Here is a 27,750-nt window from a genome sequence, read left to right as displayed (position 1 = left end):
CTCTTGTTATTGCTTCTGAAGTTTTTCCGTCTCTTTTTCCTCTAAAATTTAACCATCTATAATTAACAAATAAAGAACAAACAAAACATCAATATAGCATATAAAAAAGTAAAAGTTAAGAACACGATGACATACCTTCCCTACTTAATGTTATCTGGTGACCAAACCCACAATCTGTATTTTGAAGGTGGTCTCTTGAATCTAAAATTTATAAAAAGTTAAGATGATTGTACTATCGAAAAGCAAAACCTAAAAGAAGAAAAGATAGAGAAATATCATAAAGATAAATGGTAATGACAAAAAATCTGATTAAAAATAACTTAGGTATTCAGATTCAATACAAAAAAGAAAGTGAGAAGTAAGGTAAAGTACAAAAAAAGAAACTAGGAAGTAAGGTGGGTACATGAATTTATGCATAGTGAAAATATTCAGGTTCAATAGGGATCAAGTAAAGAAGAATTAAAAATTACTTCTTAAATCAATTTGAAGACGGTTCTCTATGAATTACAAAATGCTTAGAATAATTTAATAGAATGAAAGATTGTTATAAGAGTAAAAAAAAAAAAAAAGCGGTTATGAAAAGGAATCTTCATTATATAAATTAAAATTTATTAAAATTAGAAAATTATAAACCGTAAGAAACTTTTAGTAATTTCAGAAGTTCCTTGTTAAAGTTAATAACAAAGATTTTTAATAAAAATATTATATTTGTATTTACTAGTAAAAACACATGTAAAAAAATATGTATATTATTTTTCTTATTACATTAAAATAGTATAATATTAAAAAAAACATAATTTTATATGTTTTTATAATTATATAAGTAATTAATTATAATATTATATATATATATATTTCTAAAAATAGTATTAAAAGGTATATATAAGTTATTTTATTTCTATTCTGTCATATATAAAGAGATCACCATTTTTATGTGTTCTTTTAATTAAGTAATTTTATCTTTTAACAGATAAAAATTATTTATTTATTTATTTAATAAAATAAATATTTTTTAGTATTTTAAAATAGTTAATAATTTATCTCTTTCAAAAAGTAATGATTATGCATTTTATTACTTTCGTGAATAACTAATTAAAGATAAAAAACAATATAATTTAATATATATAGTTTTTTTGTATTAAAAAGTTTTATAATTATTATTTTGAAAATATTATTTAATCATTTTGAAATAAAAAATATATTTTATCATTTATTTCATTAAATAAAAGAATTTATTTATTATATGGTGAAGTTATTGAACGAAAAGATGACACCAAATCAAATTATTAAATAGGTCACTCATCTTTCTTTTTTGTTTGTGTTTAAGCCATTCATTTGTCATTACTACAGTCACTAATGCTTTTTTGTTATATGCAAATCCTCTGTTCTATCATATTTTTCAACAAAATTCCAGAATAAATCAAGTTGACAGTTTACTTTTAACCAACAGCAAAAAATCACTCATAGTCACTTTAAGCACTTTTTTATATTTAAATTAACCAACCTAAACTAACAACTATACAAGATATGCTAAGTAAAGGTTTTATCCACAAATAACATTGTCACAACAATAATAACTTCATTATAGTTTGATTAGTAACAAAAAGTTACTTCAATGAATGTGGCAAAATCAAGGTGGACATTTTATATATAATTGTTATCTATTCTATCATTCAATCACTTCCATGAAAAATCCAAGCAACTAAATTAAATTTTCCTGTTCTCCACCATTTTATGGGAGGGTTTGCCACCATCTTTTATAGTTGATATGCTTCAAATCCACTGAGACATCCTCCCAGCAAAATTGAATGAAACTGAAAAGAAAAGTAAATAAAGTCAATATACAAAAACAGTTCAAAATAAATCACTAATCATTTCAAGATTTAAAGCAAAAATTTTGTAGTGACATAACAGCAATTTAACAAGTACTAATAGGAAATAAACCAAACACACTTCAAAATGTTTTGGCCTAATATCAACACAAAAACATTACAGAAATAGGTTGATTGATAGCTTCCATCCTCCGGTTGGTCATATTGCTATCACTGATCCTGATGCCTTTACTTCCGTATTTATTTTTTGTGAGAAGCTACAAAGAACAACCCTGTAATTACTTCTTTTGGAAAAATTGTCCACAAAATATCAAAAAGTTTGACAGAAGCTCCTCAGATTTATACTCTCTTCTACACTAAAAACTAACTAATCTTCAGGAATTGGAACGATAAAATAAGAAGTTTTATGCATCAGGTTAATTCATCACAGGAGCTTTAGTCGGATTCTATCAACATAAAGCACATGACATTGTAGAAGCAAAGTTGTCAAACTAAAAGAATCTATGTAAACTCTCGGTATTCATAGACTTGAATCTTAAATCTGTAAGAATTAACCTAATTTAAAAATTAATATTAAGAAACCTTAAATAAAAAATATGCATAAATATAATACTCTTAATACAACATTAATTCAGCAACTGAATTTCACAATAAAGCCAAGTAGTGAAAGCCAAAGAGAGAATTAGATCTACCAATGGGACATAATGAAAGTCAATCAGGATCAAGACTGCAATGATTAGACCAAAATCAGACTCATACAAGTGGATGAGTTCTTCGGGTCACTGTTAAGAGGAAGGAACTTTTGCCTATTGTAAACGGCAGAGGAAGGTATGTGAGAAGTGGCAACTTCAACACAGTCAAGAGAGAGATGCAACTTTGCCATAGAAGAAGAAGGGGAGAGATGACTTCCACACAAGACGGCTCTGTTTTGTTACTTTGACAGAGCAGAGCATGAACTCTGTTTTGTGAGAGTCAAGCAATAGAGAAACATAAGAGACCTGAGCCCTAATCGTCGAGGTACAGCCACAACTCATAATTGCATTGCTGAAAATCCAGAGCAGTTATTAACTTGCAAAATTGGACTTCAGCAGATGGTTTTGAACAAACCCACCCAAGTTGAGCAATTCCATCAAGATAGGTTTCACAAACAAGTGAGGGCAATTTGGAGAGGTAAGCTCTTTAGCTCAAACAAATTTATTAGTTAACACTCAAGTTTGACAGCCATACATGGAATTGTGGAAACTCATTGAAAGCAATCAAAGCATCAAAGAAAAAAATGTCAAAATTTACCACCATTACCTCAAACCTTGACAGATAAGACACATATTTGACAGGTGAATGAAGTAAACTAAGATATGCCGCTAAATTTCAAGTGAAATGAGTGCTCACTGAAAATTCTAGATCGTAGTTGCAGCCACAGTTACAGTCTCATTACCATCCTTGATATTGCAAAATATAGCCAATAAAGACAGCAAAAGTTGCAACATAACAACCCAAAACACATTATCAGCCAAACATCAAGGATTTTGATACCATAATTGCAGACAATTAAATGCATTTTCATACAATTCCCCACAATATCAAGTATCATCAATAAACCGTAACTGAAATTTAGAAGCTTAGTTGGGGTCTGGTCACAATTGTGATTAACAATCGTTTTCTATATATGAACCAAAAAGTAAAGAAAGTGAAATAAATTTATCTAGGAGTTAAAATTAACTTATCCATAGTATAATCTACAAAACTCCCTTGTATTAAGTTACTTTAAACTTGTAAACAGATTAATTTTCTTACTTCAGTCTTTCCTTCACATTTTCTTCTTATATACGCATTCATGTACAAATTAATCCTAACAGGTCCTACCTAATCCTTGGTCTGTTCTACACTCAGTTTGCAGCTTTATTTTCCAGTAGTATTCAAAACCCAGCAGGAAGGACCCGATTGGGCAAACAAGTTCAAAACAAAGGGATGATCAAGCTTCTGAAACTCACATCAGAAAAGTTTCAAGCTTCCGCACCACAATGCGTCATTTAGCAGAACTAGCTTCCTGGGGCGTCTTGGCGAGGATAGAGAGGGCGTGCAGACCGGACTGAAGCTCGTCGGCGAGAGCGTCATAGACGAGACGGTGTCGTTTCACGAGGCTCTGGCCCTCGAACTTTGACGAAACGACCTTCACGTTGAAGTGGGTCTCCTTGTCGGAACTTCCCCTCACGGCAGCGTGACCGGCGTGCTGGTACGACACGTCGTCCACCTCTAAAACGGTGGCTTCCAGCGCCGACTGCAGCTTCGTTCTTATCCTGTTTGCTCTCGATAGCACCACGGTCGCTCCTCTCGAACCCATCGGAAAATATGAGAATGCTGTCAATTTAGGGTTTTGATTTGGGAAAGGAGGAGTTTGAAGAGGAAAACAGGGACAAATATTGGGCAAGGTTTATATTTTAAGCTTAGTAACTTACTTGTGGCATAATTTTATTATTTTTAAATATATTTTCGTCCTCTATTATAATACTAAATTTGTTTTCATAAATCTAAGTTTTACATCATTATTAAGCGTGTTTATGTCCACCAGACATATCACATATCAATGCTAGTAGGATATGGTGGAGTGTGATATTTAAAATAATATAAATTTTAGTATGATTATAAAAACAAGAAACAAATTCTTTTGAACCAGTTATGAGTAATATAAAAAAACTGAAACATACTTATACACATAATTTTTATTATAAATTTATCTGTGTTTTCATGTCTTATATTTTAGAAATTATGTGTATCTTCGTATCCGTGTTCATATCCGTGTTCGTGTCGTATTAGTGTCGGTGTCGTATTAGTATTTGTGTCAGTACTACATAGTTAAATAATATAAAAATAATCGAGATTTATCTTCTATGTGAAATGATTGCTAAATTATTTTAAAAATTGATAGATTTTATTTTAAAAATTCGATGTTATTTCCAATAAATTAATGAAATGAAATCTTAAATTGAACAAACCCATTCCAATTATTTTCATTCTACAAACACTTTAATATTATAGTTTAAGAACGAAAATATATTTATCTTTTTTTTAATTAGGAGTAGGTTGATTTTTTTCTTCTATTAAATTGATAATTTTTTTTTTTATATTGCTGTTTTCTGTCCTTCTTAAGTTTAATTTTCTCTCTTGTCATTTTATAATTCTCAAGATATTGGAACTTAGGTGTTTATTGTTGACTTTATTTTAATTAAAAATTTATTCAAGCTAAATATAAAAATCAATTTTATTTAGCTTTAATCGAATATAAATTTTGAATCAACTATATTTTTGTGTTTTTTTTCATCATAAAATTATACACTCCCTTACAACAATCATTCTCATAAGTTTGACAACATATTATGCAAAGCTTTTGAAACCTTTTGAAAATCACGTTTAAGACAGAACATTGCTGAATTTAACTTGAGAATTCCATGCAAAGCTGATTTCCAAAGTGCTTATCTTCCTTTTCTATTATCTCTAATTAAGTTGAAGATTTAGTATTCTATATTTATTGCTTTTGGTGTGAGTCTTTCACCATTATGCCAAAAGTTAATAACTTTCGAAAACAAAAATGAAATTGAATAACATAATTGAAGAAATAATTTTCTGTGCAAACAGATGTTATGAAGGGAGGTCAGAATTACACGGATAAATTATTTATCAAATTAAAAAATGTCATTTAATTTTAATTGGAAAAGATATAAGAAGTTGAATTGAAATGAGTAATTATGATGTTTGAGTAAATTATGATTGCAATGATATTTTGAACAATTTAAAAACTATATTAGATTATAAAACGTCTTTAAATAAAATATTTGAAAATTAATTTACTTTGTTCCACAAGTTTGATATTTTCTCACTAACAAATTTTCAGACTTACTTTTAGCCCTATTTTACTTTTTAAGCGAAAGATTTTTCCCTCAAACAAAAATACAGGTGAAGAACAACTTTTTTTTTTTTTTTTTAATTTTCTTTAAATGACAATTTTTTCTCAAATAACATTACAATTAAACCTCTGATTTAATGTGGAACTTAACTTGTAATGAAATTACAATTTTTTTAATAGTTTATATTTGTATTTGTTGTTTCTGTTGGGATTTTTTAATTTATCTTTAGTTTTCCTTTATAAATTTCTTTATTTAATATATATATTAAATATATATTTGTGTATGTTTAAATTATATTAAAATTTATGATTTTTTTTCAATTGGCAATTGTTATTCCAACTGAAAACCTAATTTTGATTTCTATAATCGCAACTCATTAGTGGATGAAACTAACAATCAATCTATATAATATAGTTTCACATCACTCAGAGATAGTTTATATACTTCTTCCTACTTCAATCCACCGAGATACCCTGATGGAGCACCGATTTCAAAGCAAGGAAGAATATGATTCGTGATAGAGTAACTTATTGTTCTCTTATTAATGGTTTGTGCAAAAATACTGGGATAACCTCCCCTTATTATGTGCTTTATGCAAAAACCATGATGTAGACAAGGCAATTGAATCAGTGAAGACAATGATAAAGAAGAAAATTCAGCAGGGTTTACACACTTACACTGTACTTCTGGATGGAATGTGTAAAGCGGGAAGACTTAAAAACGCACAAGAGGTTTTCCAAAATCTTTTAATTAAAGGTTACCATCTTACTGTTAACTCATATACTGTTATGATCAATGGGCTATGTAAAGAGGGTTTGCTTGATGATGCATTGACCTTGTTCTCTCAAATGGAAGACAATGGTTGCTAGAGGTTTTTTTAAATGACACCTCCTTTTCATACCAAATTGCCTTTATGTTTCTGTAGATTGCACATGAATGAATGATTTGTAAATTTTGTTACTGTTTGATCAGGGAGTTTTGTTATGCAGTGGTGTATCTGCTACTGATGTTTTCATTGTTCCATGTTGGATGTGAAAGACTGATCATCTCTAATTTCTTATCTACATTTTGATTGTTATGGTACTTTTTAGTTCCCTATGTCATGTGAAGACAAAAAAATTGAAAAAAGCCATGATTGTTGAAAAAGTTTCCTTCTTAAACTATTGAAAGCATTATGGTAAAGTGTTTGCATTGCAGAATGCAGATAGTAACATAACAAGTAGAAGTTCACGAATTTCGATGAAGTAAAGGAAAGAAGATAAATTCTTAAGGGTGTGATTTAATGAATTAAAATACAAAACATAATATATATGGCTACTAAAGACCAAAACTTAATCTCTGATATTTGTAATTAAAAATACACACGAATTAATTAATAAAGTCATAATAAAAGGATCCTATAGCAAATTTTCTGAATGCTAACAAATCAGGGGACAATAGTTAAAGAGCTAATAACCACTGTCAAATTATACACAACATGTTTTTCAACTTTCTAGAATTTGCTTCTATATATATGGGTCCAACCAAGAAAGAAAGCTTACCTTTTCAGGTTATTACCCTTCTTGTTTGTAATATATCTTTGCAAAAGTAAAATATTTATTGAGATGGAGAATGCTTGACACTAGTTTTTTGCCTGTGAGGCTATAAAAATGCTTATGTGATGACCTCAAATACATGGTGGATAGTGTATAAGGTTTCTTTGATATGTCTTTTACTTGCTTCACTAATCTCTGTACAGGAAAAATACTAAATTACATAAACTTAATTTAGCCTATTCTTTAACTCCAAAATGTGTTGAAGAGACACTTTGCAAGTAAGAAACCTCAGATGCTATTCCTCATACATTCTTCTTGTTGACACCATGCAATTATGTTGGAACAACCAGTTATATGTTGACAAGAGTTAATATGATTTTTCATTCTGCCACACACAAAAAATAAAAATAAAAAAGGCACTAAAATCACCACCAAAGGCACACTTTATTATTATCCTTCAAAGGTATGTGTATGTTACAAGAAAACATAAAAGCATGAACAGTACCTTACTCACTTTTTCTCATTGCCACAGAAAACCATTCTGAAAGCAAACAAGCCTATGCATTATCAGCATACAATACATATCCTGATTCTTTTAACACTTCACATTTCATTTTTGATGTTCTAGCTAATTAACTGAATGTTTTCATCATTATTTAGTCTTCGAGCTATGTAAGTTCCAATTGCCACCACAAGCACTACTCCAATTGCCACTTTAATAGCTTTTGTTCTCTTTCTTGTTTCTGCCCCACAAATGAAATGCTCCCTTACTGCTTCTTTTGGCATGGCAATAAAGAGAAGGCCATGAGAAAACTTTGCACAAATTGAATTCGTATCACACCCTATTGACATCTTTATTTCTTTGTGGAAACGGCTCCATTTGTTGTTGGTTCCATTCACAGGCCTTTCTCCATAGATTTTTACTGTTCCCCAGTTGTCGGTTTCAACCTTAAGTTGCTCCTTTTTGAAACCTGTAAAAATGTAAAACCATAAAAGATCACAATTTTTTTAATGTGGTAACAGATGATTATTGAAATCTGATGTAACAGATGATTATTAAAAACCATGATAAAATCTAATGCAGATTGAATATAGGATCTAAAAGAGATTTTCAATTATAAGTTTTTATGATAAACACTATAATCATCCAAATAAAAAGGAAATTTAATAGGTACCCTTTAGATTAATCTCAAGAATCGCTTGTCCTTCCTGTGTAAGCCATTTGCAATAAGGCTCAAAATCCTCATAGGAGCGACTGGTAGCAGCTTCAGCAGCATTGATTTCCATTGCAGCTGGGATTTCCTTTTGATTGAGTTTCAGATTTTTCTATTGCTAGAAGAAGTTGTGGAAATGAATTGAATGAATAAAAGAATTGTGATTAAGTTTCCTTTTATAAAGTTTCATTTAGCTTTTGGGTTGAGAATAATTCCTTTTTGGTTTGAGTAGGAATTCTATGGGATGTTGTTTGCTTCATTCCTGGTAATGCATGGTGAGAATCAGGTGTGAAACTGTAAATGAAGGAAATCTTATTATTCTTTTTCTTTTCTTCTCATACTTTTGATCCTTTTACAACAACTAACACTTTTCATTTCACACTAATTTTGTTCCAAAATTCTTACCATAAGATAACAATAACCAACAAATGGCATAACAAAAAGTTATAAAATACTAATGTGATTGACAGACAAAGATACTGTTTGCAGCAGAAATGTTTAAACATTGATCTTATTTTATTGCTTCTTGAATTCTTCATCTTAAATATTTTCTTCTTGAATTTTATACCAAACACTTATCCAATAAACCTTGTAAACACCGAATTTGGATGAAGATGTATTACAACTAACTTCGATATTCCAAGATATGTTTAACCACATAGTAACATCTACAAAAAAATTCGAATAACTTAGATAGGTCCACATAAATCGGGTATATAACTAATATTCAACTATTTTTTTTATTAGCAAATAATATAATAGAATAAATATTCAACTACTAAATAAAGCGGCGTTCTCCATGGGTCAACATGATCGCCGATCGATGAAGCGGCGTCCACCATATGTGTAATCGGTGGTCGCCGATGTTGGTTATTTTTTTGGGTAGGATTTTCTTACTTTAAGGTTGTTCTGCTCCAACCATAAAGGAGAGTTTCGCTTGTGGATGATATAGGAAGTCTACTTCTAGTTACTGTATATGGGTTGGGATACCCCTGAAGTATTCTCTTTAATTTTATTTATTCATTGCTGATAAAAAAAAAAAAAACTACTAAATAATTAACTATATCTTTTTGGTTATTTAGGCCTTATTATACTATCTTTAAATGAAAGTTTCTCCAAATTTGGGAGTTCAAATACGTCAGGTATCTGTGTTAAAAGTTTGCAGTTGTCAAAATTCAAGATGGTTAGCTTCTCGAACTTCTGGAAAGAAAATAATAAGGTAAAAGTATCCTATAAATTACATTTAAAATTTAAAATTTAAAATCATAGTATAAATTACAAATTTCAAATTAAAAGTAATAATTATTGGCTATTCAAATTTCAAAATAAAGCTGATGACGACTTTGAGTTTAATGCTAACAAATTCCCTCTTTAAACTCAAACCTTTCATATTCTTCATTTAGATTGCTTCTCTAATTGTCATCGCCCACACTTCCAATTTTATATTTTCCTATATTTTTCTTTATCCCAACTGCCTTCAATATTTTTGTCCAGTAGTCACCATACTGTTCTGGATTAGAAACAACTTCAGTTTTATTCACTGCACCAATCCATGCATAATTTTGAATTGAATTACTTTTAATTTCCCAAACAAAATCTTCTTCACTTTTACCCTTGGAATTTAAAGGATTTAAGGAATACTCTAATTTCAATAAGCTTGAAACATCATATATCATTTTCAGATGATGCCAGGGCAACATTCCATTTAGTGTCTTTTCCTAAATCAAAACCATTATTTTCAAGTAAAACACATGAACCAAGTTTTTTATTGTCACAAAGAACTTTACTACACCCCACAATCAGTCTATCTCAGGTATTATTTGCTACACTCTCATCAACAATAACAAAAGACGGAACATAACATACTTTCTTACTGGTATTTCATTCAGAGTGCAGCTGATGGTAACATTTCTCCTACTGTATTTATGGGTTTGTGTTACAATCAAAGTAGAGTTTGTGCATAGCTTATCAATTTCTGCGCTTTAGTTAGGATGTTTAATGTTGTAATAATTGCTTTAGTAGTAATTCTAACTAATAGAAACCTAGATCTTCTATATCTCATCCTGTGTTTCTAGAGCTACTCCTTAAATGCATATTCTGTTTAGACACAAGGAATATCCCTTTGGAATATTCTTAAAACAAATTTATCTATTCTTTAAGCTCTTTATTTTTTTTTGTATCCTTTGAAGTTCTTTCGAGGTCCTCATCAGATATGTTTATAACAAATACACAAAATCACAACTGTTTCCCTGCATAACAATATTTGTCTAATTACTTGGTTATGTCCTCGTCCTAATGCAGAAAATTTCAGAATATTTGACTCGCTTAGAGATCAGTGTTTTGCTGAAGTAACTACAAACAGTATTTCCATGTTGCTTTGTTTTGGAGAAGCTATTGCCAAAAGCAAGAGATCACCTGAAAATTTATTTGTGCTTTTGGACATGTATGAAATATTGCAAGAAATCCATTCGGAGGTATTTTCTTTTAAAATCCAAATTCTTGAATCTTGCTGCAACATTGAGTCCACTGTGAAGGTTTCATAAAACTTATAAGGTTAAGTATAATTTATTTTATATTCAATAGCCAATTTTGAGAGGTGGCACATTTGTAGAATAGTGTGTTCCTATGTTTGACACTTTGGACATGACACTTTATGTCTGTTTTTATGTGGTTAGGAGGCATAATTCAATGGTTGTAACATATTCTCAACTTTATCTACGGACAATTTGCAGATTGAAATACTCTTTAAAGGCAGAGCTTGCACCAAAATAAGAGAAGCTGTAATGGGTTTGACAAAACAGTTTGTACAAACGGCTGAGGAGACATCTGGAGATTTTGAAGAAGCAGTTGAAAACGATGCTACAAAGACTGCAGTAACTGATGGAACTGTCCATCCTTTGACAAGCTATGTGATTAACTATGTAAAGTTTTTATTTGAGTAAGTTCACATGTGCTGCATTCTGCTTCAAATTCTTGAACATATTCTTTAAATTACATCATTTTATATTGTTTTCACTGGTGAGAAAGCTACATGTACATTTACCTAGGATTTGTAGATTTTATTTTAGGTTTTCTTATTTTTTTGTGGGAACAGCACAGCTTTCTTCAATTTCTTTTGCCAGTTTTTTAACTTGCTTTTATTCATTTGTTTGTAGGATACACTAAAAAATAGTTATTCACTTGAGAGAGTTGGTTCACAAGTCCGAAAACTCTTTTGTCTGGAAATTAATATTGGTTAGTACAAAATAGAAATTGGAAGTATAAAAAAGTTGTGTTTTTGTAATTGGTACAGGTTTGGGGAAACATTTAGCTTGCATGTGCTAGAAAGATGATTCCTTGAATATGACTAATAGTTTTTATGTATGGTCTCCTGCAAGAATAAACAGGGAGATGCTGAATTTGCATCAAATTTCCCAATTCTGATAAGATCAATCGTGACTGTGAAGGATACTGTGCTGCAGCATGCATGTACTTTCACTAACTTGTGTTCAACAATGAGCTGAAACCGTGTGTTTCTGATACAACATGGATGCTTTATGCATAGTTTGTTTTTTTCTATTGGCAGATTCTTGAGGCCCTCTCTATTCAGGGCCTCATCTCATCAAGTGGTGATGGGGGCATTAGTGGTGCGTATTCTCCTTTTCACGAATTCTAGTAATAAACTCTTTAGTATAATCTTTTTAACAAACTCTTAACTATTAAATGAAATTTATTAGAAAGTGGAAGCTACAATATCATGATAAACTCATTATATCAAATAGTTAAGAATGTGTTAAGAGAGTATTGTTAACATTTTTGTAAATATTTTTATGATTGCTTGATTTACTAAATTAAACTAATTGCAGCCCCTCCCTCCCTTCCTTCATAGATTAATTTGTTATTTTTTAGTCCTATTCAGTTCAATATGTGTTCTTTAGATGGTCCTCCATCAATTAGTTGACACATCGGTTCTTGAATTGGTCAATGGTGATATTATCGAACCAATACGTGATAATGATGACGTGAATGAATCAAGTGAAGATGATTAAGAGCATGATGACAACGATGAAGACTATTGGGACTTTGACAATACTGCGACTAGTGTATAATATTTTTCCATATTATTTGACAACCAATATGAGAATATACCCAACTTAATGGAATGTGTAACTTTTTTGAAAAATAAATACTTAGGACTAGAGGTAGGAATAATTTTATCATCAGACATAACCATGCTATTGTGGAGTTTTTACAACAATACATGATTGTCTTGCAATAAAAGGTTGGCTACATCCCTTATTCTAGTCCGTCAACACAACCTTACTTTTCTTATTCCTAAAACATTTAAGATAACATGGAAGATAACACATTCACAATTGTTATCACTAGAGTATGGTTCTAGCAAATATAAACCCTCCAAATCTTAACATATTGAAGATGTAATTTAATATAATTTTGTTATTATTAGCATAAATAATTTAGAAACTAGAAAAACAATTATAAAAATATAAAACTTGAAAAGGCCTAAAATGATGAAGATACATTCATGATTAAAGATTAATATGGACACAAGTTGGGTTTATGAGAATCAAAGCAGATCATTATTTATTTATATATATATATATATATATATATATATATAAATGGAAATATCCCATTCATACCCTATGTGAGTTGGTGCTCAAGCTAGTAATAAAATAAAAAATAAAAGCAAGAAAACAAAAAGAAAAAAACCTAGGAAAAATTTGCATGTGGGGAACAAACCTATGCTTTGTAACAAGGAGTAGTTTTGTGATTGAGAAGCATTTAGATCTTTGTCTACTTTCTTGTTGCTATAAGGATCATCAAACCGAATGTCCTCCATGATGCTGTTTTCCTCTTTGAATACATGGATTCCTGTTGCTTTAACAATTGAGGTCTTTATCACACCTTCATATGTAACCTCCACATGCTTCCATTCCTTTCCTAAAGGTAGTTCACACAAATTACCATACACAGGTAGCACTTGTAGATCAAAGAGGTATGTTTGATCCAATTCAAACATCCTCTCTATTTCCTTGAAACAAAAGAATTTTGATTCTTGAACTTTGCCATCAATGAACACCATAGGTCTAATGAAATGAAACTCATCTTTATCACCTACAGGTGCAATAAGAAGAGAAAGAACTTTGGCAGGAAACTTATTACGAAACCAGAAAGAACTTGAAGATCCACTGCTTTGGTGATCAAACCAGTCTGGAATACTTGTTCCTGAAAACCAGAATTCAGTTTTTCGAGCCTCGTGCATTTGCTGTTAGTCATACATAATTCATAAAGAACTCATTAGCTATAACAAACATTGCTGATAAAAAAAAAGCTATAACAAACATCAAGAGCACTACGTGTTATCAATCAGAAAAGTATTTAAAAAGCAAGACAAAACCTTATTCAGCAACATGCTTGAGCTCGAGGAACTCAAGGATATACAGTTTATTGCCTTGAAACGCTTTAATTTTGGTGGAACCCCTCTAATTTCCTGAAGATGCTTGCAATGACTCACATCAATAGTGTAGAGGTTGTGAAATTCTTTGATGCATTCAGGAAGGAATTTGAAGTTATTTTCCCTTAGAAATAAACTACGCACTTGTGCCAACTGCATGAAACCTGTTGAGAAGAAGTGATCATCAAGGTTGCAAGACGAGGCCAAAAACCAATCTACCTTTGAAGAAACCATTGAGCCTATGTTATCTTCACCATCTTTTGATTTTACCCATTGCCACCCCTTGCAATTAGTAACACTAATATCCAACAACTCAGGCATCATGACAATGCTACTTGGTAAGTGAACAATTTCACATGACAAGATTAAGTCTTCGAGTCGAATAAGGTTTTGAAACGAAACTGGCAATTCTTTTATGGGAAGCTCCTCCAATCGAAGTACCCTTATGTTTCCCATCTTTCCTAGTATTTCTGGAAATTTCTCTAGATTCGAACAATATGAAAGTTCTAGACTTTCAAGAGTGGGCAAGTTCAAAGGTGGAAAACTCATAAGCTTGTTGCAACCTTCCGCATTCAATATTTTCAGTTTAGTCATAAAACCAATAGAGTCGTGAACCGCAACTAAACTGTCACACTCTTTGAATGAAACTTCCTCCAAATTTGGGAGATCAGACATATCAGGTATCTGTGTTAAAAATTTGCACTGGTCAAAATTCAAGACAGTTAGATTCTCGAACTTCTGCAAAGAAAATAAAGAGAGACAAAAAATTAAGAATCAAATGAATAATTGTTTTTACTAGTTTACAATATGAGAAAAACACTATTTAAACTTGCCTTCAACGAGCCATGGAATCCAAATGACATAAAGATGCTGTCAGTTAAGTTGCAGATGACGAGTTTATTTGGAAGAAAATTTGATGGAAAACAATTTGAAGGGTATCCATGCCATTCCAGTACACTCAAACTTTCCGGAAAATAATTGGGAACTTTAGAAAATTTAACATTTCTAATAATAAGTATTTTAAGGTTGTTCATCCTTTTGAACGCGTTTGCATTCCATTCTAGTGTTTCTTCTTTCTCACTTATAGACAAATCCAGACAAATGATTTCAATTTTGCTAGTTCCCTGTTGACGCAAAAGTCACATTCACGAATCAATGAAATCCACATGTTGAGAGAAGTTTAAAATTCTAATCAGACAAAATAACTTTGCAAATTGTCAAGAAAAAAGAATACTATGATGTGAAAAGATGACAGAAAAATATTGAATCAAAGATATAAAAGCAAATCACTTACTGTGTTGTGTTTTAAAACATGAATGATATCTTTAGGTAACCATAATCTCCTGCGTTTCCCTGGCTCTTTGGGTGACTCTTGCTGGTCAATTTGCCTACCCATGTCCTCAATCAAGTCGTGCATTTCAACAACACTACGCCTTCCACGCCAAACCTTTATGAGAGATTTTTCTACCAACACCCCAACATGATGTTTCATGTTGTTATCATAAAGAGCACCAAGTATATGTTCAACTTCTGTCAAATTACTTCCTTTGAAGCAACAAGCAATGTCAAGAAAAACACTTTTTTCTTCTTCTCCCAAAGCATCAAAGCTTACTTTAAGTATCCCTAGGATTTCACGATTAGGAATTCTTTTGTAATGTTCAATAGCAGACTCCCATTCCTCCACACTTTTTCCAACCAAGTTGGAACCTATTACTTCTAAAGCCAATGGGAGACCAGAAGCATAAGTTACTACACGTTTCAAGACATCCTTGTAACTTGGATCAAAATTTTCCCTTTTGAAAGCATTCCATATAAGCAATTGAAGAGAATCATTCTTGTTCAATTCCCCCACCTCATAAGTTCTTTCAACCTCATGAGATTTTAGCAGTTGTTCGTCCCGAGTGGTAATGATAACTCTGCTGCCGGGACCAAACCAATCGGATCTTCCAGCAAATGCTTGTAACTGCTTTCGGTTGTCAACATCATCTAGAATCAAGAGAACTTTCTTCCTACGGAGCCTTTCTTGTATCACTGAAATTCCTCGTTGCACACTTGCTAAGTTGATGTTCTTCTCTCCAAGTATTTCAGAAAGAATGAGGGTTTGGAGGTGTTTTAACCCATATTTGTTTGATTCTTCTCTAACATTTTGAAGAAAACATGAGCCATCAAAATCACCAGCAATTAAATTATACGCTGCTAGAGCAAGTGTTGTTTTTCCTATCCCTCCCATTCCATGGATCCCTATCATGTGGACAACATCATTAGATCCAACATCCAAAAGTTTCTTCACTTTCAGCACTTGTGACAGTAGACCAACTGGGTGATCCGCAACATGTAAAGGAGCACGATTAATCTCCCTAGAAACCCGTTCAACAATTCTACCAATAAAGTCGTATTGGTATTCATCTCTGTTTCAAAACAAAACATATGTTGGAGATTCTACACACTGACTAAAGATTCATATTATATAAGTGAATGCAAATCTCAAGCCGGTTTTTATGAGATTGAGTTAGATTTAAAGTTCACTTCTTAATATGGCATCAGAGCCATTTAAAGCTTATTTTAACAAGAGTTTGTTGGGTTTATCACTTCACACTAAAAAAGGTTAAGCTTTATGAAGTTAAACTAGAAGCATTGTATCCATGTTCTCTTGATACTTATAGTAATTGTCAAATGGTTAAGTGTTTCTTTTTGGATTTAAATAACGTTAAATCATTAGAGAACTAAAACATGATCCAATAAAAGTTATAAAGTAAAAAGATTGGTAAGGTGGGTACCCATCTTTAAAATGATAGCCAGATAAGTCAGCAACTTGACGCAGAGCCACCTTCCATTTCTGCAGCTTCTCCTTCTTATCTTTGAACCTCTTTTGATGCTTAGCCAGTGCTTCTTCATAGCTACCTTTCTGATGTCTTACATGAGAAGGATCCACCTTATAAAACACGGGTATAACCAACATCCCTTTAGTCTTGCAGTGAAGGATGGTAGCGAGTTCATCCAAGCAAAAGGAGGAAGAAGCATAGTTGTGAGAGAGCACAACTATGGCAATCCTAGACTCTTCAATTGTCTTGAGAAGTGTTGCTGTTATTTCTTCTCCACTTTCAAGTTTGTCATCATCAAAGAAAGTGTGAATTCCCTTGTCAGAAAGAGCTTTGAAGAGATTGGCAGTGAAATCATAACGCGTGTCTTCTCCTCTAAAGCTGAGGAACACATCATAGGTGAATCCATGGGAACTTGGAGTTGCCATTACAACAAACTCTATAGAGTGATAATGGTTATGCAGATGGAATCAAACTTTGAATAAATGTGAAAATGGAAGACCGAAGTAGCAGAGAATAAATAGCGTGGGTCCTGTTGTACAATAAACGCGTGAAACTTTTGAAAAATATCTTTGTTACTGTCTTTCTAACGTGCTTCACTTTTTGGTCAATAGTCAACACAATAATTATCAATTCATTTTATAAAGATTATACAATATAAAATCACATATTTTATATATAGAAAATATTTTTTGCAACAATATTTTCTTTAATGTAAATTTATTTTTACATAAGTGATTTTATTTAGATTAATTGTGAGTTTTTTTTTTGTCGTATTCATTATTTACTTTATTTTTTAGTTTTTGCTCAATCCTGATTTTTCTTTTTCTTTTTTACTTATGTACTCTAAAAGATATTACACATTTATAATGAATTTTCTACCAATTTAAAACTTAATCTACTAAATAATATTTTTTAAAATAAAAATAGTTTATCTTGATTTGAAATGTGATGCTATTCTTGTTTGCTTTTCTGCATATCAAAATCTTGATATCCACAGTGTCCCGTAAGTTCAATTGTATAACCTAAATCTAAGACCTTGAGAAAATGAAAAAAGTTTGAATAAAAACCTCTTATTAGCTTGTAAATTTTGTGTGGAACTTTGTTCACTTGCTTATTTTGTTACTTTAGTCAACATTATATAAATGTGGTTCAAAGATCAATAAAGATCACGTTTATGATACTATTAATTAATTATATAAAAAAATTTAAGTGTTGTTTTTAAAATGTGTTTTTAAATAATAAATTGTGATCTAAAAGTGGTTTAATTTAAATGTGGTTTAAAATGTATAATTGGGTCATCAACTAAAATAGACGACGTCTTTCGGATCATAAATGTTGTCACAATTTAGTGACAATGACCTTTTAAAAAAAAACATGTGATCTCAAATAATAAAAGTGTGGTCTTTAGTTGTATTTAATATAGGCAACTATCATTAGAACATGGTTAGTTTAGCCATGTGTTTTTAAATTATTAATATTGTCAATCTCATTCTTTTTTCTCTCTGCATTTTCTACCTTCTCTCTTCTCTTATTTTTGTTTATATTTATGATTCTAAATTAATTTTGTACTGTTTCTAAAATGTCATATTGTATCTTTATATCTCTCCTTTTTTTTTTATCAATAATAAATAATATAATAAATAGGAATAGTATTTCAACTCGTATAAATCAAACCTAATAAATTGGTATAAAAAAAACCTAAGATTGTGGATCAGCATGATTGAGTTTCCTATGAAGCTTCGTATATGTTTATTTTTTTTCCATGTTGGTAGCACGTATTTGCCTTTTGTATCCATTGCCAATTTTGTATACTTAGAAGCAATTTTGTAACATTCAACATTTGAACGATGTGAATGACCACCACGATCATGACCTCGTCCACGTCAGTTTTGTCCCTTTTCTTCATTGTTGTTTCCATGACCACGACCTCCGCGTCCATGTCCTCTCCCTCGGTTATGTTGCCCGTAGATCACCTTGTCTTCCTTTATGATCATCTTTGCTTGTAAGGCTTCCTCAAAGACTTATTGCTTCTTTTTCTTTTTTCGTTGTACATGTGCTTCAAGAGAACCTGAGAGATCATCAATGGTCATCTCTTCCAAGTTTCTTGACTCCTCAATTGAACATACAAAATTTTCAAAGTCATCCGTCAATGACGAAGAATCTTCTCCACGACCCTTGCATCCATGAGAGTTTCTCCATTGCGTTTAAGTTGATTGGCTATCGTTTGCACACGAGTGATGTAACAAGATACATCTTATGACTCCTTCATCTTCATGGCCTCCAACTCACCTCGTAGAGTTTGAAGCCGCATTTGTTTAACTCAGACTGCACCCTTGAACGCCTTTTCCAAGATGTCCCATGCTTCCTTTGAAGTGGATGCACCAACAATCTTCTTAAAGATTACCTCATCAATAACTCGATACAACATGTACAAAGCTGCCTTATCTTTCGATCGTGTCTCTTTCAACACTTTGATTTGGGTCATCGAGTAACCAGTAGTATTTTCTGGTTCTTCAAAACCTTGTTGAACCACCTCCCAACAATCTTGAGATCCTAGATGGACTTTCATTTGGATGCTCCAATTGTCATAATTGGCCATCTTTGTTAATTTAGGAAGAGACATATTATTGGTTATACTGGCCATAGATTTGATACCAATTTGTGAATAGAGAATAAATCTTGTATTTCACTGCTACTGTTCAGATAAGAATACCGTCTCTGTACATAGTCTTACAATAGATTTTTCAAATTCTACATTCTCTCTCATCAAAGCTATACTATAAATTACATTTAAAATCACAATATAAATGACATTCAAAACTATGATTAAAGCTAATAATTATTAACCATTCAAATTTCTAAATAAAACTGATGACGACTTTGAGTTTAATGCTAACAGCTAATTGGTCGTCAGAGGAAGGTAAAGGCAGTGATTTGCGGATCTCGCGTTCAAATTTGAATGGAGTAGTAGGTGAAGATGAGGGCAGGGACAGTGATCTGCAGCTGCCGCTGTCACAATTGTATGGAGTTGTAGGTGAAGAAGCGGGGGAGAGATTTTCCACTCCGCTGAGGCATCGGCGAAAGCGTGGCCTATGGGAACTGGGTGTAACCACTTTTAGATCAAGCTGGAAGGAATGTTCAAATATTACGAAAAGACGTATGACTCGGTAAGATGAGAATTCCTTTATGACATGATGAAGAAGTTGGGTTTCCCAAGTAAGTGGATTGAGTGGATAAGAGGGTGTTTGGAATCGGCTACAGTCTCTGTTTTGGTCAATGGAAGCCCTACATCCGAATTCAAACCCATGCGAGGACTTAGGCAGGGCGACTCGCTAGCGTCGTTTCTCTTTATCATTGTTGTAGAAGGGCTAGCTGGGTTAGTGAGACAAGCTCTAAGAGCAAATTTTCTTCAAGGAATGAAGGTTGGAAGGAGTGAGATAGAGATTTGTATGTTGTAATTTGCGAATGATACACTTTTTATGTGTACAGATAATTACAGTAATGTTGTGGCGATAAAAGCTATTTTGAGATGCTATGAGCTAGCCTCTAGGTTGAAGATTAACTTACGCAAATCGAAGTTATAAGGTTTAAATGTTGATAGGAACTTTCTTGTCTATTTTGCCAAAACTCTTAATTGTACACAAATGAAGGCTCCCTTTAAGTATCTAGGGATGGAAGTAGGAGACAACCCTAGAAAGAAACAATTTTGGGAACCAATTGTGAACAAGATCAAGAAGAGGCTTAGTGGTTGGAAGGGGAGGTACTTATCACTGGCAGGAAGAATATGTCTTATTAAGTCAGTGTTTACAACTTTACCACTTTTCTACATGTCCTTTTTTAAGGCTCCAGAATCGGTGTGTAAAAGCATTATTAGCACACAAAGGAGATTTCTATGGAGGCGGGGGAAGGATAATAAACCTATTGCTTGGGTTAGCTAGGAGAAGTTGTGATGTCCGAAGGAGGAGGGAGGGCTGGGATTTAAAGACATTAGAAAATTCAATGATGCACTCCTTGCTAAATGGAAATGGCGTCTTATGTTGGAAGAAAGTGGGAGATGGAAAGAGGTGTTGATGTCTAAGTACGGAATGGAGCCTGATCACAACAGACAACAAGTAAATCTTATGTCCTGGTGGTGGAGAGATTTATCCAAAGCATGCGGTGAGGGAGAAGGAAATGGGTGGTTTAGAAATGAAACAGGATGGAGAGTGGGAGCAGGAGATACAATTAGTTTCTGGAATGGTATCTGGGGAGGTAACAAAAGTTTGAAAGACGCTTTTCCGAGGTTGTTTTCAATATCCCTAGATCAATGGAAGAATGTGGGAGAAGTAGGGGTTTGGCTGGGTATTGTGTAGGGCTGTTTAAGAGAAGAGGTTGTGGAGGAAGGAAGCTGGTAGGGTGGAGATGCTGTCAGGTTTGGGCAGCTGGATGGATCAAAAGTGCTAATGCCTTGAGAAGAGATGGTACAGGGGTTTTCATGAAGTGGATCTCTGTCATGGGTGTGGATGCTGGTGTGGTTTTCTGGTGTGCCAAGGTGTAAGAGGCAGCAATCTTTTGCTGCAGCTCACGACAATGTTATCTTGGCCTTTTGTATCTCAAGAAGTCACTTACAGGTTTCTGGTTTATGCAGGTTTGTTGTGGGGTCTGCAAGACCATAAATATAACCTGTAGGCCCATGTCCAAATGTTGGTCAATGCTTTGCAATTTTTGTAGGCCTGTTATGCACGTTTTGTGGTTGGTAGACCAGTTCCTGGTGCTTAACATACGTGGATGTGCGGAGATGTAATAGAAGGATACAAATATGATCCAAACTGCTGGTATGTAGTTATGGAGGAAGCAAAGAAAATGTTATGACATGAAGTAAGAAGAATTAAGAAAGTGAAGGGTGCTGTGAGTTAGCGAAATGGCCACGGAAGTAGATTGGCAGCAAGGTCCGGGCATCACTTTGGCATTACAAATGTTGATCTTGAATTGATGCAATGGGAAGGGAGGGAGTTTTTTTACACCTAGCCTTTAGCTTGCTAAAATTCCAACAGCTACCTAGCCATCAAGTTTCTGATTCTGCTGGTTTTGTGCAAAACCAGTTTTCTTGGGACTCGGTCTATTTAAATACTTTAAGATGCAGGTGTGGGGGAAGGAAGAACTAGGCCTTTTTTCTGTGAATTCTGCTTATGAGTGCCTTGCCAAGCAGTCTTGTGGAACCCAATCCGATGTGTTTAATCTCCTTTGGAAGACTAAGGCATTCCCAAATGTGATCGTGACAGCTTGGAGAGTGCTGCTGGATAGAATCCCAACAAGGGTGAGTTTGAGTAGGAGAGGGGTGATGATGGAATCTACGCTATGTGCAATGTGTCAACTTAAGGAGGACTCTTGTCAACATATCTTCTTGGTGTGTAAATGCGCACAAAGGGTATGGTCCTTGTGCTTCAAATGGATAGGTATCTCTTCTGTTCAACAGAATGATTTAAATCTGCACTTTATGAGTTTTTATCTGAGCAATGCTAGCAAGAAGCAAAACCTGGTATGGAAAGGTGTTTGGGCATCTATTATTAGGTGTATCTGGGACCAAAGGAACCTGATTGTATTCAAAAAAGGGCTAGTAGATGCGGAGGAGGTGTTTCAGAAGGCTCAACTCAAATCCTGGCTTTGGATGAAGCACAAGGTGCATTCCTTTACTTATTCTTTCGTAGACTGGATTCTTAATCCAATGCTTTGCATTATAAGTTATAATTAGGACTCCTAGATGCCAAGAGTTTTAAGACTACAGCCTATACTGGATTTATAGTTGGTTGGAGGTGTTGGTGGGTTTGTCATGACCTGCAGCTGGTGCAAGATGGAAAGGACATATGTGCTTGTATGCAAGGGAGTCAAAAAGAATGTTAAGGACATGATGGAGGATTCTGTTTTGATGTGTCTTTTAACAGACCAATAGAGGTAGGGTGTAAGCTGGTTCAGGGTTCTGTGTAAGTCGAAGTTGTAAACTCCAACCAATCTAAGTGCGAGATGAACCCTGGCAAGTAGGAAGTTGGTTTCTGATAAAAGTGAGCTTAAAAGGAGCAAACAGGGGGAAGCCAAAGTCCAAAAAGGAGCGAATGGAAGATGCTGCATTGAAGTGATTAATTCTGTGACAAGTGCTACAATCGTGCCACTGCAAGCTGGGTAGAAGGAATGTCAATGAGGTGGTGGAGATAACCAATATTTTGGTGTATTTTGATGGTTTTGTAGCTGCAGTTTGCAGTGCTTATAGCATTCGAATACGAGCACGGTGCTAGCTGGAATAGGATGTCTAGCTTATGCACTTCTGGGGTGTTTGTTCATCTTTTTATTCTTGGAGATTCTTAATGTGGTTTGGTTTATGTAAAAGGGTTGGGATACCCCGTTTGTATCCCTCTTAATTTAATTTCATTCTTTGCTGATAAAAAAAAAGATTCTTGAGTTAAGTGGTGTGTCACTTAACTCTCCTTTGTTTGTTGAATGCCTAAATTAAGAGGGATTTATGTATAAAGGTTGAGAGACTATTGAAGTGTTTCATTTTATTCTATTAATTCATTGCTAATTAAAAAAAAAACTTCCGCTTTTAAGCTTTTACATACTGATATTTGAGGGCCATTTTCAAAACCTAGCATCCACAAGCAAGACTATTTCCTAACTTTTCTAGATGACCATGGACATGTTTGGACCATTATGATGAGATTTGAATTTGAAGTTAGCACCTTTTTCAAAATTTCATTACCACAGTTTAGACTCAATTTGATAAGAAGGTGAAGATTATCAGGTTTGATAATGGAGCAAAGTTCATGATATTTTATTACTATGCTACCAAGGGCATTGTTCACCAGAAAAGTTGTTTCCAAACTCCAAAACAGAATGGTCGATTAAAAAAAAGACATCAACATCTTTTGAACATAGTCACGGCTCTGCTATTTCATTCCCAGGTTCCCAAAAATTGCTTAAACCGCTACTTAACTAACTAATTAGATCCCTGCGCCTCTCTTTAACAATGCTTCTCCTCACAGCATGACTATGGATTCAAGTCAGATTTAGAACTCCTCAAGGTGTTTGGGTGTCTCTGCTATGCATCCACCTAGCAATAACATAGAAGAAAATTGGTTCCAAGGCTCGAAAAGTTGTGTTCTTGAGTCATAAGCCAACTATGAAAGGTTACATTCTGCTAGATCTAGCCACTCATGAGAGTTGTAAATAAAATAAGAGCAAACAAAAGGTGAGAAAAGAAAAGAAGAAAAACTACTAAAAACTTGCATGGCCACACTTTTGTGATGGTGTAAGGAGCATCATATCGAATGTCCTCCATGCTCATGCTTTCCTCTTTCACTGCATGCATTCCCATTGCTTTGATGAGTGAGGTATCAAACAAACCTTCATACGTAACCTCCACATGCTTCCACTCCTTTTCTAAAGCCATTTCCATCAGATCATCATGGAAATGTAACTGTCGTAGATCAAAGAGGTGTATATGATCCAATTCCACCATCTTCACTCCTCCCTTTTTACGATGAAAACGATATTCTTGAACTTTGCCGTTGATTAACACCATGGGTCTAACTAATCCTGAAGTGACATCATCCAGTACAGGTGCAATAAGAAGACAAAGAACTTTTGCAGGGAATTTATTTCGAAACCAGAAAGAGATTGAAGGTCCCTTGCTTTGTTTATCCAACCATGCTGGAATACTTCCTCCTGGAAAGACAAACACTGTCCCTCCAGCCTCGTGAAGTTGCTGTCAGTCACAATTCATCAAGAATTCATTAAATGAACTATACATTATGAAATCAAATTCATTAAAAACAAGACAAAAACCTGATTTAACAGCATGCTGGAACCTGAGGAAGTCAATGATACACAGTTTATTGCCCTGAAATGTTTTAAGTTTGGTGGAATCCCTCTGATTTCCTCAAGAAGTTTGCAATCACTCACGTCAAGAGCATACATGTTGTGAAATTCTCGGAGGCATTCAGGAAGGAATGTGAAATTACTTTTCTCTAGCCACATTTGTCTCACTTGAGCCAACTGCGTGAAACCTTTTGAAAAAAAATCATCATCCAGGTTGTAAGAATAAGACCAAAACGATTCTACATTTGAAGATACCGTTGAGCCCACTTCTTCTTCACCCTCTTTAGATTTTACGCATTTCCACTCCTTGCAATTATAAACTATAAGCTCAGACAGTTCAGGCGTCAAGACAATGCTACTTAACTGAACAAAATCACAGTCCACGTATAACTGATGGAGTCCAGTAAGATTTTGAAATGAAACTGGCAATTCTTTTATAGGAAGTTTAAGCAGACTAAGTTTCCTTATGTGTCCCATCTTTCCTAACATTTCCGGAAAATTCTCAAGACTGAAACAAAAGGAAAGTTCAAGAATTTCAAGAGAGGCCAAGCTGAGAGGTGGAAATCTCCAAAGCTTCTTGCATCCTTCAGCACTTAATATTTTAAGGTTAGTCAGAAAACCAACTGAGTCGTGCACTTCGATTAAACTCTCACACTCTTTAAATGAAAGTTTCTCCAAATTTGGAAGCTCAGATACGTCAGGTATCCGTGTTAAAAGTTTGCAGTTGTCAAAATTCAAGATGGTTAGCTTCTCGAACTTCTGGAAAGAAAATATAAGGTAAAAGAAATAAGAAGGCAATCAACAATTTACAAGGTGAGGAAGTTTTACACTCTAAACTTGCCTTTGATGAGCCAAGCAACCCGAATGAGGTAAAGCAACTGTAAGGTAACTTGCATATGAGAAGTTTGTTGGGATGAAAAGTAGATGGTAAACAATTTGAAGGATATTGGTACCATTCCAGTACTTTCAAACTTTCAGGAAAATAACTGGGACCTTGGGAAAATTTACAATGTCTAATAATAAGAATTTTGAGGTTTTCCATGTCCTCCAAGGCCTTTCCATTCCATTCCACCATTTCTCTTTTGTCTGATGTGAAGAGATCCAGACACACCCTTTCAATTTCACTAGTTCCCTGTTAAAGTATAACGTGACCATATGAGACAAAAAATGGAAATCAAGATATTCATGAGTCTCACTCACCTTGTTGTGTTTTAGAACTTGAATTATATCTTTAGGTGACCATAATCTCCTGCGCTTCCCTGGCTCTTTCAGTGATTCTTGCTGGTCAATTTGTTTGCCCATTTCCTCAATCAAGTTGTGCAATTTAACTGTTCCATCCTGATTTATCTTTATGAGAGATCTTTCAACCAACACTTCGATATGATGTTTCATGCAGTCATCATAAAGAGCACGAAGCATAATTTCAACCTCTGTCAATTTATATCCTTTGAAGCAACAAGCAATGTCAAGAAAAACACTCTTCTCTTCTTCCTCCAAAGCCTTAAAACTTACTTTAAGTTTTTCTAGAATTTGACTATTGGGAATTCTTTTATATTGATTGATAGCAGATTTCCATTGTTCCACACTTTTTTCAAACAGGTTGGAACCAATTACTTCCAAAGCCAATGGAAGGCCAGAAGCATAAGTTGCTACACGATTCAAGACCTCCACATAACTTGGATCAACTTGTTCCGTTTTGAAAGCTTTCCACGTGAGCAACTGAAGAGCATCCTTTCTGTTCAATGTCTTGACCTTATATGCTCTTTTCACCTGATGAGATGCCAGCGGTTGTGTATCTCGAGTTGTGATGATGACCCTGCTGCCGGGACCAAACCAATCAGGGCTTCCTGCCAGTGCCTGTAACTGCTCGCACTTGTCAACGTCATCAAGAATCAAGAGAACCTTCTTTCGCTTCAACCTTTGTTGTATCACTGAAATTCCTTCATGCTCACTTGCTAAGTTGATGTCCTTCACTCCAAGTATTTTTGAAAGAAGGATGCTTTGGAGGTGTTCTAGCCCATGTTTGTTTGATTTCTCTCTCACGTTTTGAAGAAAACAAGAAGCATCAAAACAGACAGCAATGAAATTATAAACTGCTAGAGCGAGTGTTGTTTTTCCTATCCCTCCCATTCCATGGATAGCTATCATGTGGAATCCATCACCAGATTCAACATTCAGAAGCTTCCTTAGTTGTAGCACTTGCGGCCCTAGTCCAACTGGGTAATCCGCAACATGTAAACGACAAGGATTAATCTTGTCGCAGACCGAGTCCACAATATTCCCAATAAACTTGTATTCGTATCCATCACTATTTCAAACAAAAAGGTTTAAATGAAGCTAAAATTAAGCCCTTTTGTCCATGTCTTAGTAATTGTAAGTTTTATCGTGGGAATTTTAACATTAAATCATTAGAGAAATAATACATAATCCAACAAAAATTATGAAGTAAGAGATTAGTACAGTGGTGTACCCGTCTTGGAAGTGACAGCCAGACAAGTCAGCAACTTGACGCAGAGCCATCTTCCATTTCTGCAGCTTCTCCTTCTTAGCTTTGAACCTCTTTTGAAGCTTAGCCAGTGCTTCTTCATAGCTACCTTTCTGGTGTCTTACATGAGAAGGATCTACCTTATAAAAGACGGGTATAACCAAGAGGCCTTTAGTCTTGCAGTGAAGGATGGTAGCGAGTTCATCCAAGCAAAAGGAGGAAGAAGCATAGTTGTGAGAGAGGACAACTATGGCAATCCTAGACTCTTCAATTGCCTTCACAAGTGTTGCTGTTATTTCTTCTCCGCTTTCAAGTTTGTCATCATCAAAGAAACTGTGAATTCCCTTGTCACTAAGAGCTTTGAAGAGATTGGCAGTGAAAGCATAACGCGTGTCTTCCCCTCTAAAGCTCAGGAACACATCATATGTGAATCCATGGGAACTTGGAGTTGCCATTACAACAAAGTCTATACAGTGATAATGGTTATGCAAATGAAATCAAACTTTGAATAAATATGAAAATGCCAAACTATAAATAACGTGGGTCCTGCCTGTTGTACAATAAGCGCGTGAAACATTGGAAAAAAATCTTTCTTACTGTCTTTCTAATTTGCTTCTCTTTTGGTCAATAGTCAACACAATAATTATCAATTCA

The 27,750-nt window shown here is 33.9% G+C and overlaps 4 protein-coding genes and 1 long non-coding RNA gene across 9 annotated transcripts; 1 reads left to right on the top strand and 4 right to left on the bottom strand.

The window, feature by feature from the left end:
* Nucleotides 1-1,559: 1,559 nt before the first annotated feature.
* LOC137837851 (BolA-like family protein) lies at nt 1,560-4,255 on the bottom strand. 2 transcript variants are annotated; one of them, XR_016520535.1, is made up of 2 exons: nt 3,696-4,255; nt 1,560-1,814 (listed from the first exon to the last, which is right to left on the bottom strand). XR_016520535.1 is itself a non-coding variant. In XM_090301638.1 (2 exons), the coding sequence occupies exon 1, from the start codon at nt 4,171-4,173 to the stop codon at nt 3,859-3,861; it is 315 nt and encodes a 104-aa protein (XP_090157764.1). In that variant the 5' UTR covers nt 4,174-4,254; the 3' UTR covers nt 1,560-1,814; nt 3,824-3,858. The 2 variants fall into 2 exon arrangements, 1 of the variants encoding a protein (XP_090157764.1); XM_090301638.1 differs by having other exon boundaries at nt 3,824-4,254.
* A 3,439-nt stretch (nt 4,256-7,694) lies between these two features.
* Nucleotides 7,695-8,644, bottom strand: LOC137837850 (inactive protein RESTRICTED TEV MOVEMENT 2). The gene is made up of 2 exons (XM_068647001.2): nt 8,445-8,644; nt 7,695-8,240 (listed from the first exon to the last, which is right to left on the bottom strand). The coding sequence occupies exons 1-2, from the start codon at nt 8,554-8,556 to the stop codon at nt 7,894-7,896; spliced, it is 459 nt and encodes a 152-aa protein (XP_068503102.1). The 5' UTR covers nt 8,557-8,644; the 3' UTR covers nt 7,695-7,893.
* A 2,153-nt stretch (nt 8,645-10,797) lies between these two features.
* On the top strand, nt 10,798-11,421 carry LOC137836527 (uncharacterized). Its single transcript, XR_011085319.2, has 2 exons — nt 10,798-10,957; nt 11,216-11,421. It is a non-coding gene; the product is annotated as an uncharacterized LOC137836527 (long non-coding RNA).
* Nucleotides 11,422-12,993: 1,572 nt separating this feature from the next.
* Nucleotides 12,994-17,264, bottom strand: LOC137837844 (TMV resistance protein N). 4 transcript variants are annotated; one of them, XM_068646994.2, is made up of 5 exons: nt 16,719-17,264; nt 15,236-16,349; nt 14,775-15,065; nt 13,885-14,679; nt 12,994-13,752 (listed from the first exon to the last, which is right to left on the bottom strand). In XM_068646994.2, exons 1-5 carry the CDS (start codon nt 17,186-17,188, stop codon nt 13,144-13,146), a joined length of 3,279 nt encoding a protein of 1,092 aa, XP_068503095.1. In that variant the 5' UTR covers nt 17,189-17,264; the 3' UTR covers nt 12,994-13,143. The 4 variants fall into 4 exon arrangements, with proteins under 4 accessions (XP_068503095.1, XP_068503096.1, XP_068503097.1 ...); XM_068646995.2 differs by lacking the exon at nt 14,775-15,065; XM_068646996.2 differs by lacking the exon at nt 14,775-15,065 and having other exon boundaries at nt 13,885-14,643.
* A 6,393-nt stretch (nt 17,265-23,657) lies between these two features.
* LOC137837846 (disease resistance protein Roq1) lies at nt 23,658-27,603 on the bottom strand. The gene is made up of 5 exons (XM_068646998.2): nt 27,082-27,603; nt 25,812-26,919; nt 25,453-25,743; nt 24,579-25,370; nt 23,658-24,498 (listed from the first exon to the last, which is right to left on the bottom strand). The coding sequence occupies exons 1-5, from the start codon at nt 27,549-27,551 to the stop codon at nt 23,938-23,940; spliced, it is 3,222 nt and encodes a 1,073-aa protein (XP_068503099.2). The 5' UTR covers nt 27,552-27,603; the 3' UTR covers nt 23,658-23,937.
* Between the last annotated feature and the right edge of the window lie 147 nt (nt 27,604-27,750).

The sequence above is a fragment of the Phaseolus vulgaris genome, chromosome 4 (assembly GCF_051622355.1).
Source record: "Phaseolus vulgaris cultivar YP4 chromosome 4, ASM5162235v1, whole genome shotgun sequence".
NCBI classification, from domain to species: domain Eukaryota; kingdom Viridiplantae; phylum Streptophyta; class Magnoliopsida; order Fabales; family Fabaceae; genus Phaseolus; species Phaseolus vulgaris.
Note: the sequence above shows the minus strand (reverse complement) of the source record. Positions and strands in the feature narration are given on the sequence as shown.

Bases quoted from the DNA above. Each gene is read 5' to 3' on its own strand.
- LOC137837851 (XM_090301638.1), bottom strand. From the start codon at position 4,173: ATGGGTTCGAGAGGAGCGACCGTGGTGCTATCGAGAGCAAACAGGATA.
- LOC137837850 (XM_068647001.2), bottom strand. From the start codon at position 8,556: ATGGAAATCAATGCTGCTGAAGCTGCTACCAGTCGCTCCTATGAGGAT. The intron at 8,241-8,444 runs GTACCTATTAAA...ACATTTTTACAG, and splicing joins TCTTGAGATTAATCTAAAGG to GTTTCAAAAAGGAGCAACTT.
- LOC137837844 (XM_068646994.2), bottom strand. From the start codon at position 17,188: ATGGCAACTCCAAGTTCCCATGGATTCACCTATGATGTGTTCCTCAGC. The intron at 16,350-16,718 runs GTACCCACCTTA...GTTTTGAAACAG, and splicing joins GGCTATCATTTTAAAGATGG to AGATGAATACCAATACGACT. The intron at 13,753-13,884 runs GTTTTGTCTTGC...TATGACTAACAG, and splicing joins CAAGCATGTTGCTGAATAAG to CAAATGCACGAGGCTCGAAA.
- LOC137837846 (XM_068646998.2), bottom strand. From the start codon at position 27,551: ATGGCAACTCCAAGTTCCCATGGATTCACATATGATGTGTTCCTGAGC. The intron at 26,920-27,081 runs GTACACCACTGT...TGTTTGAAATAG, and splicing joins GGCTGTCACTTCCAAGACGG to TGATGGATACGAATACAAGT. The intron at 25,744-25,811 runs GTGAGTGAGACT...ATACTTTAACAG, and splicing joins AAGTTCTAAAACACAACAAG to GGAACTAGTGAAATTGAAAG.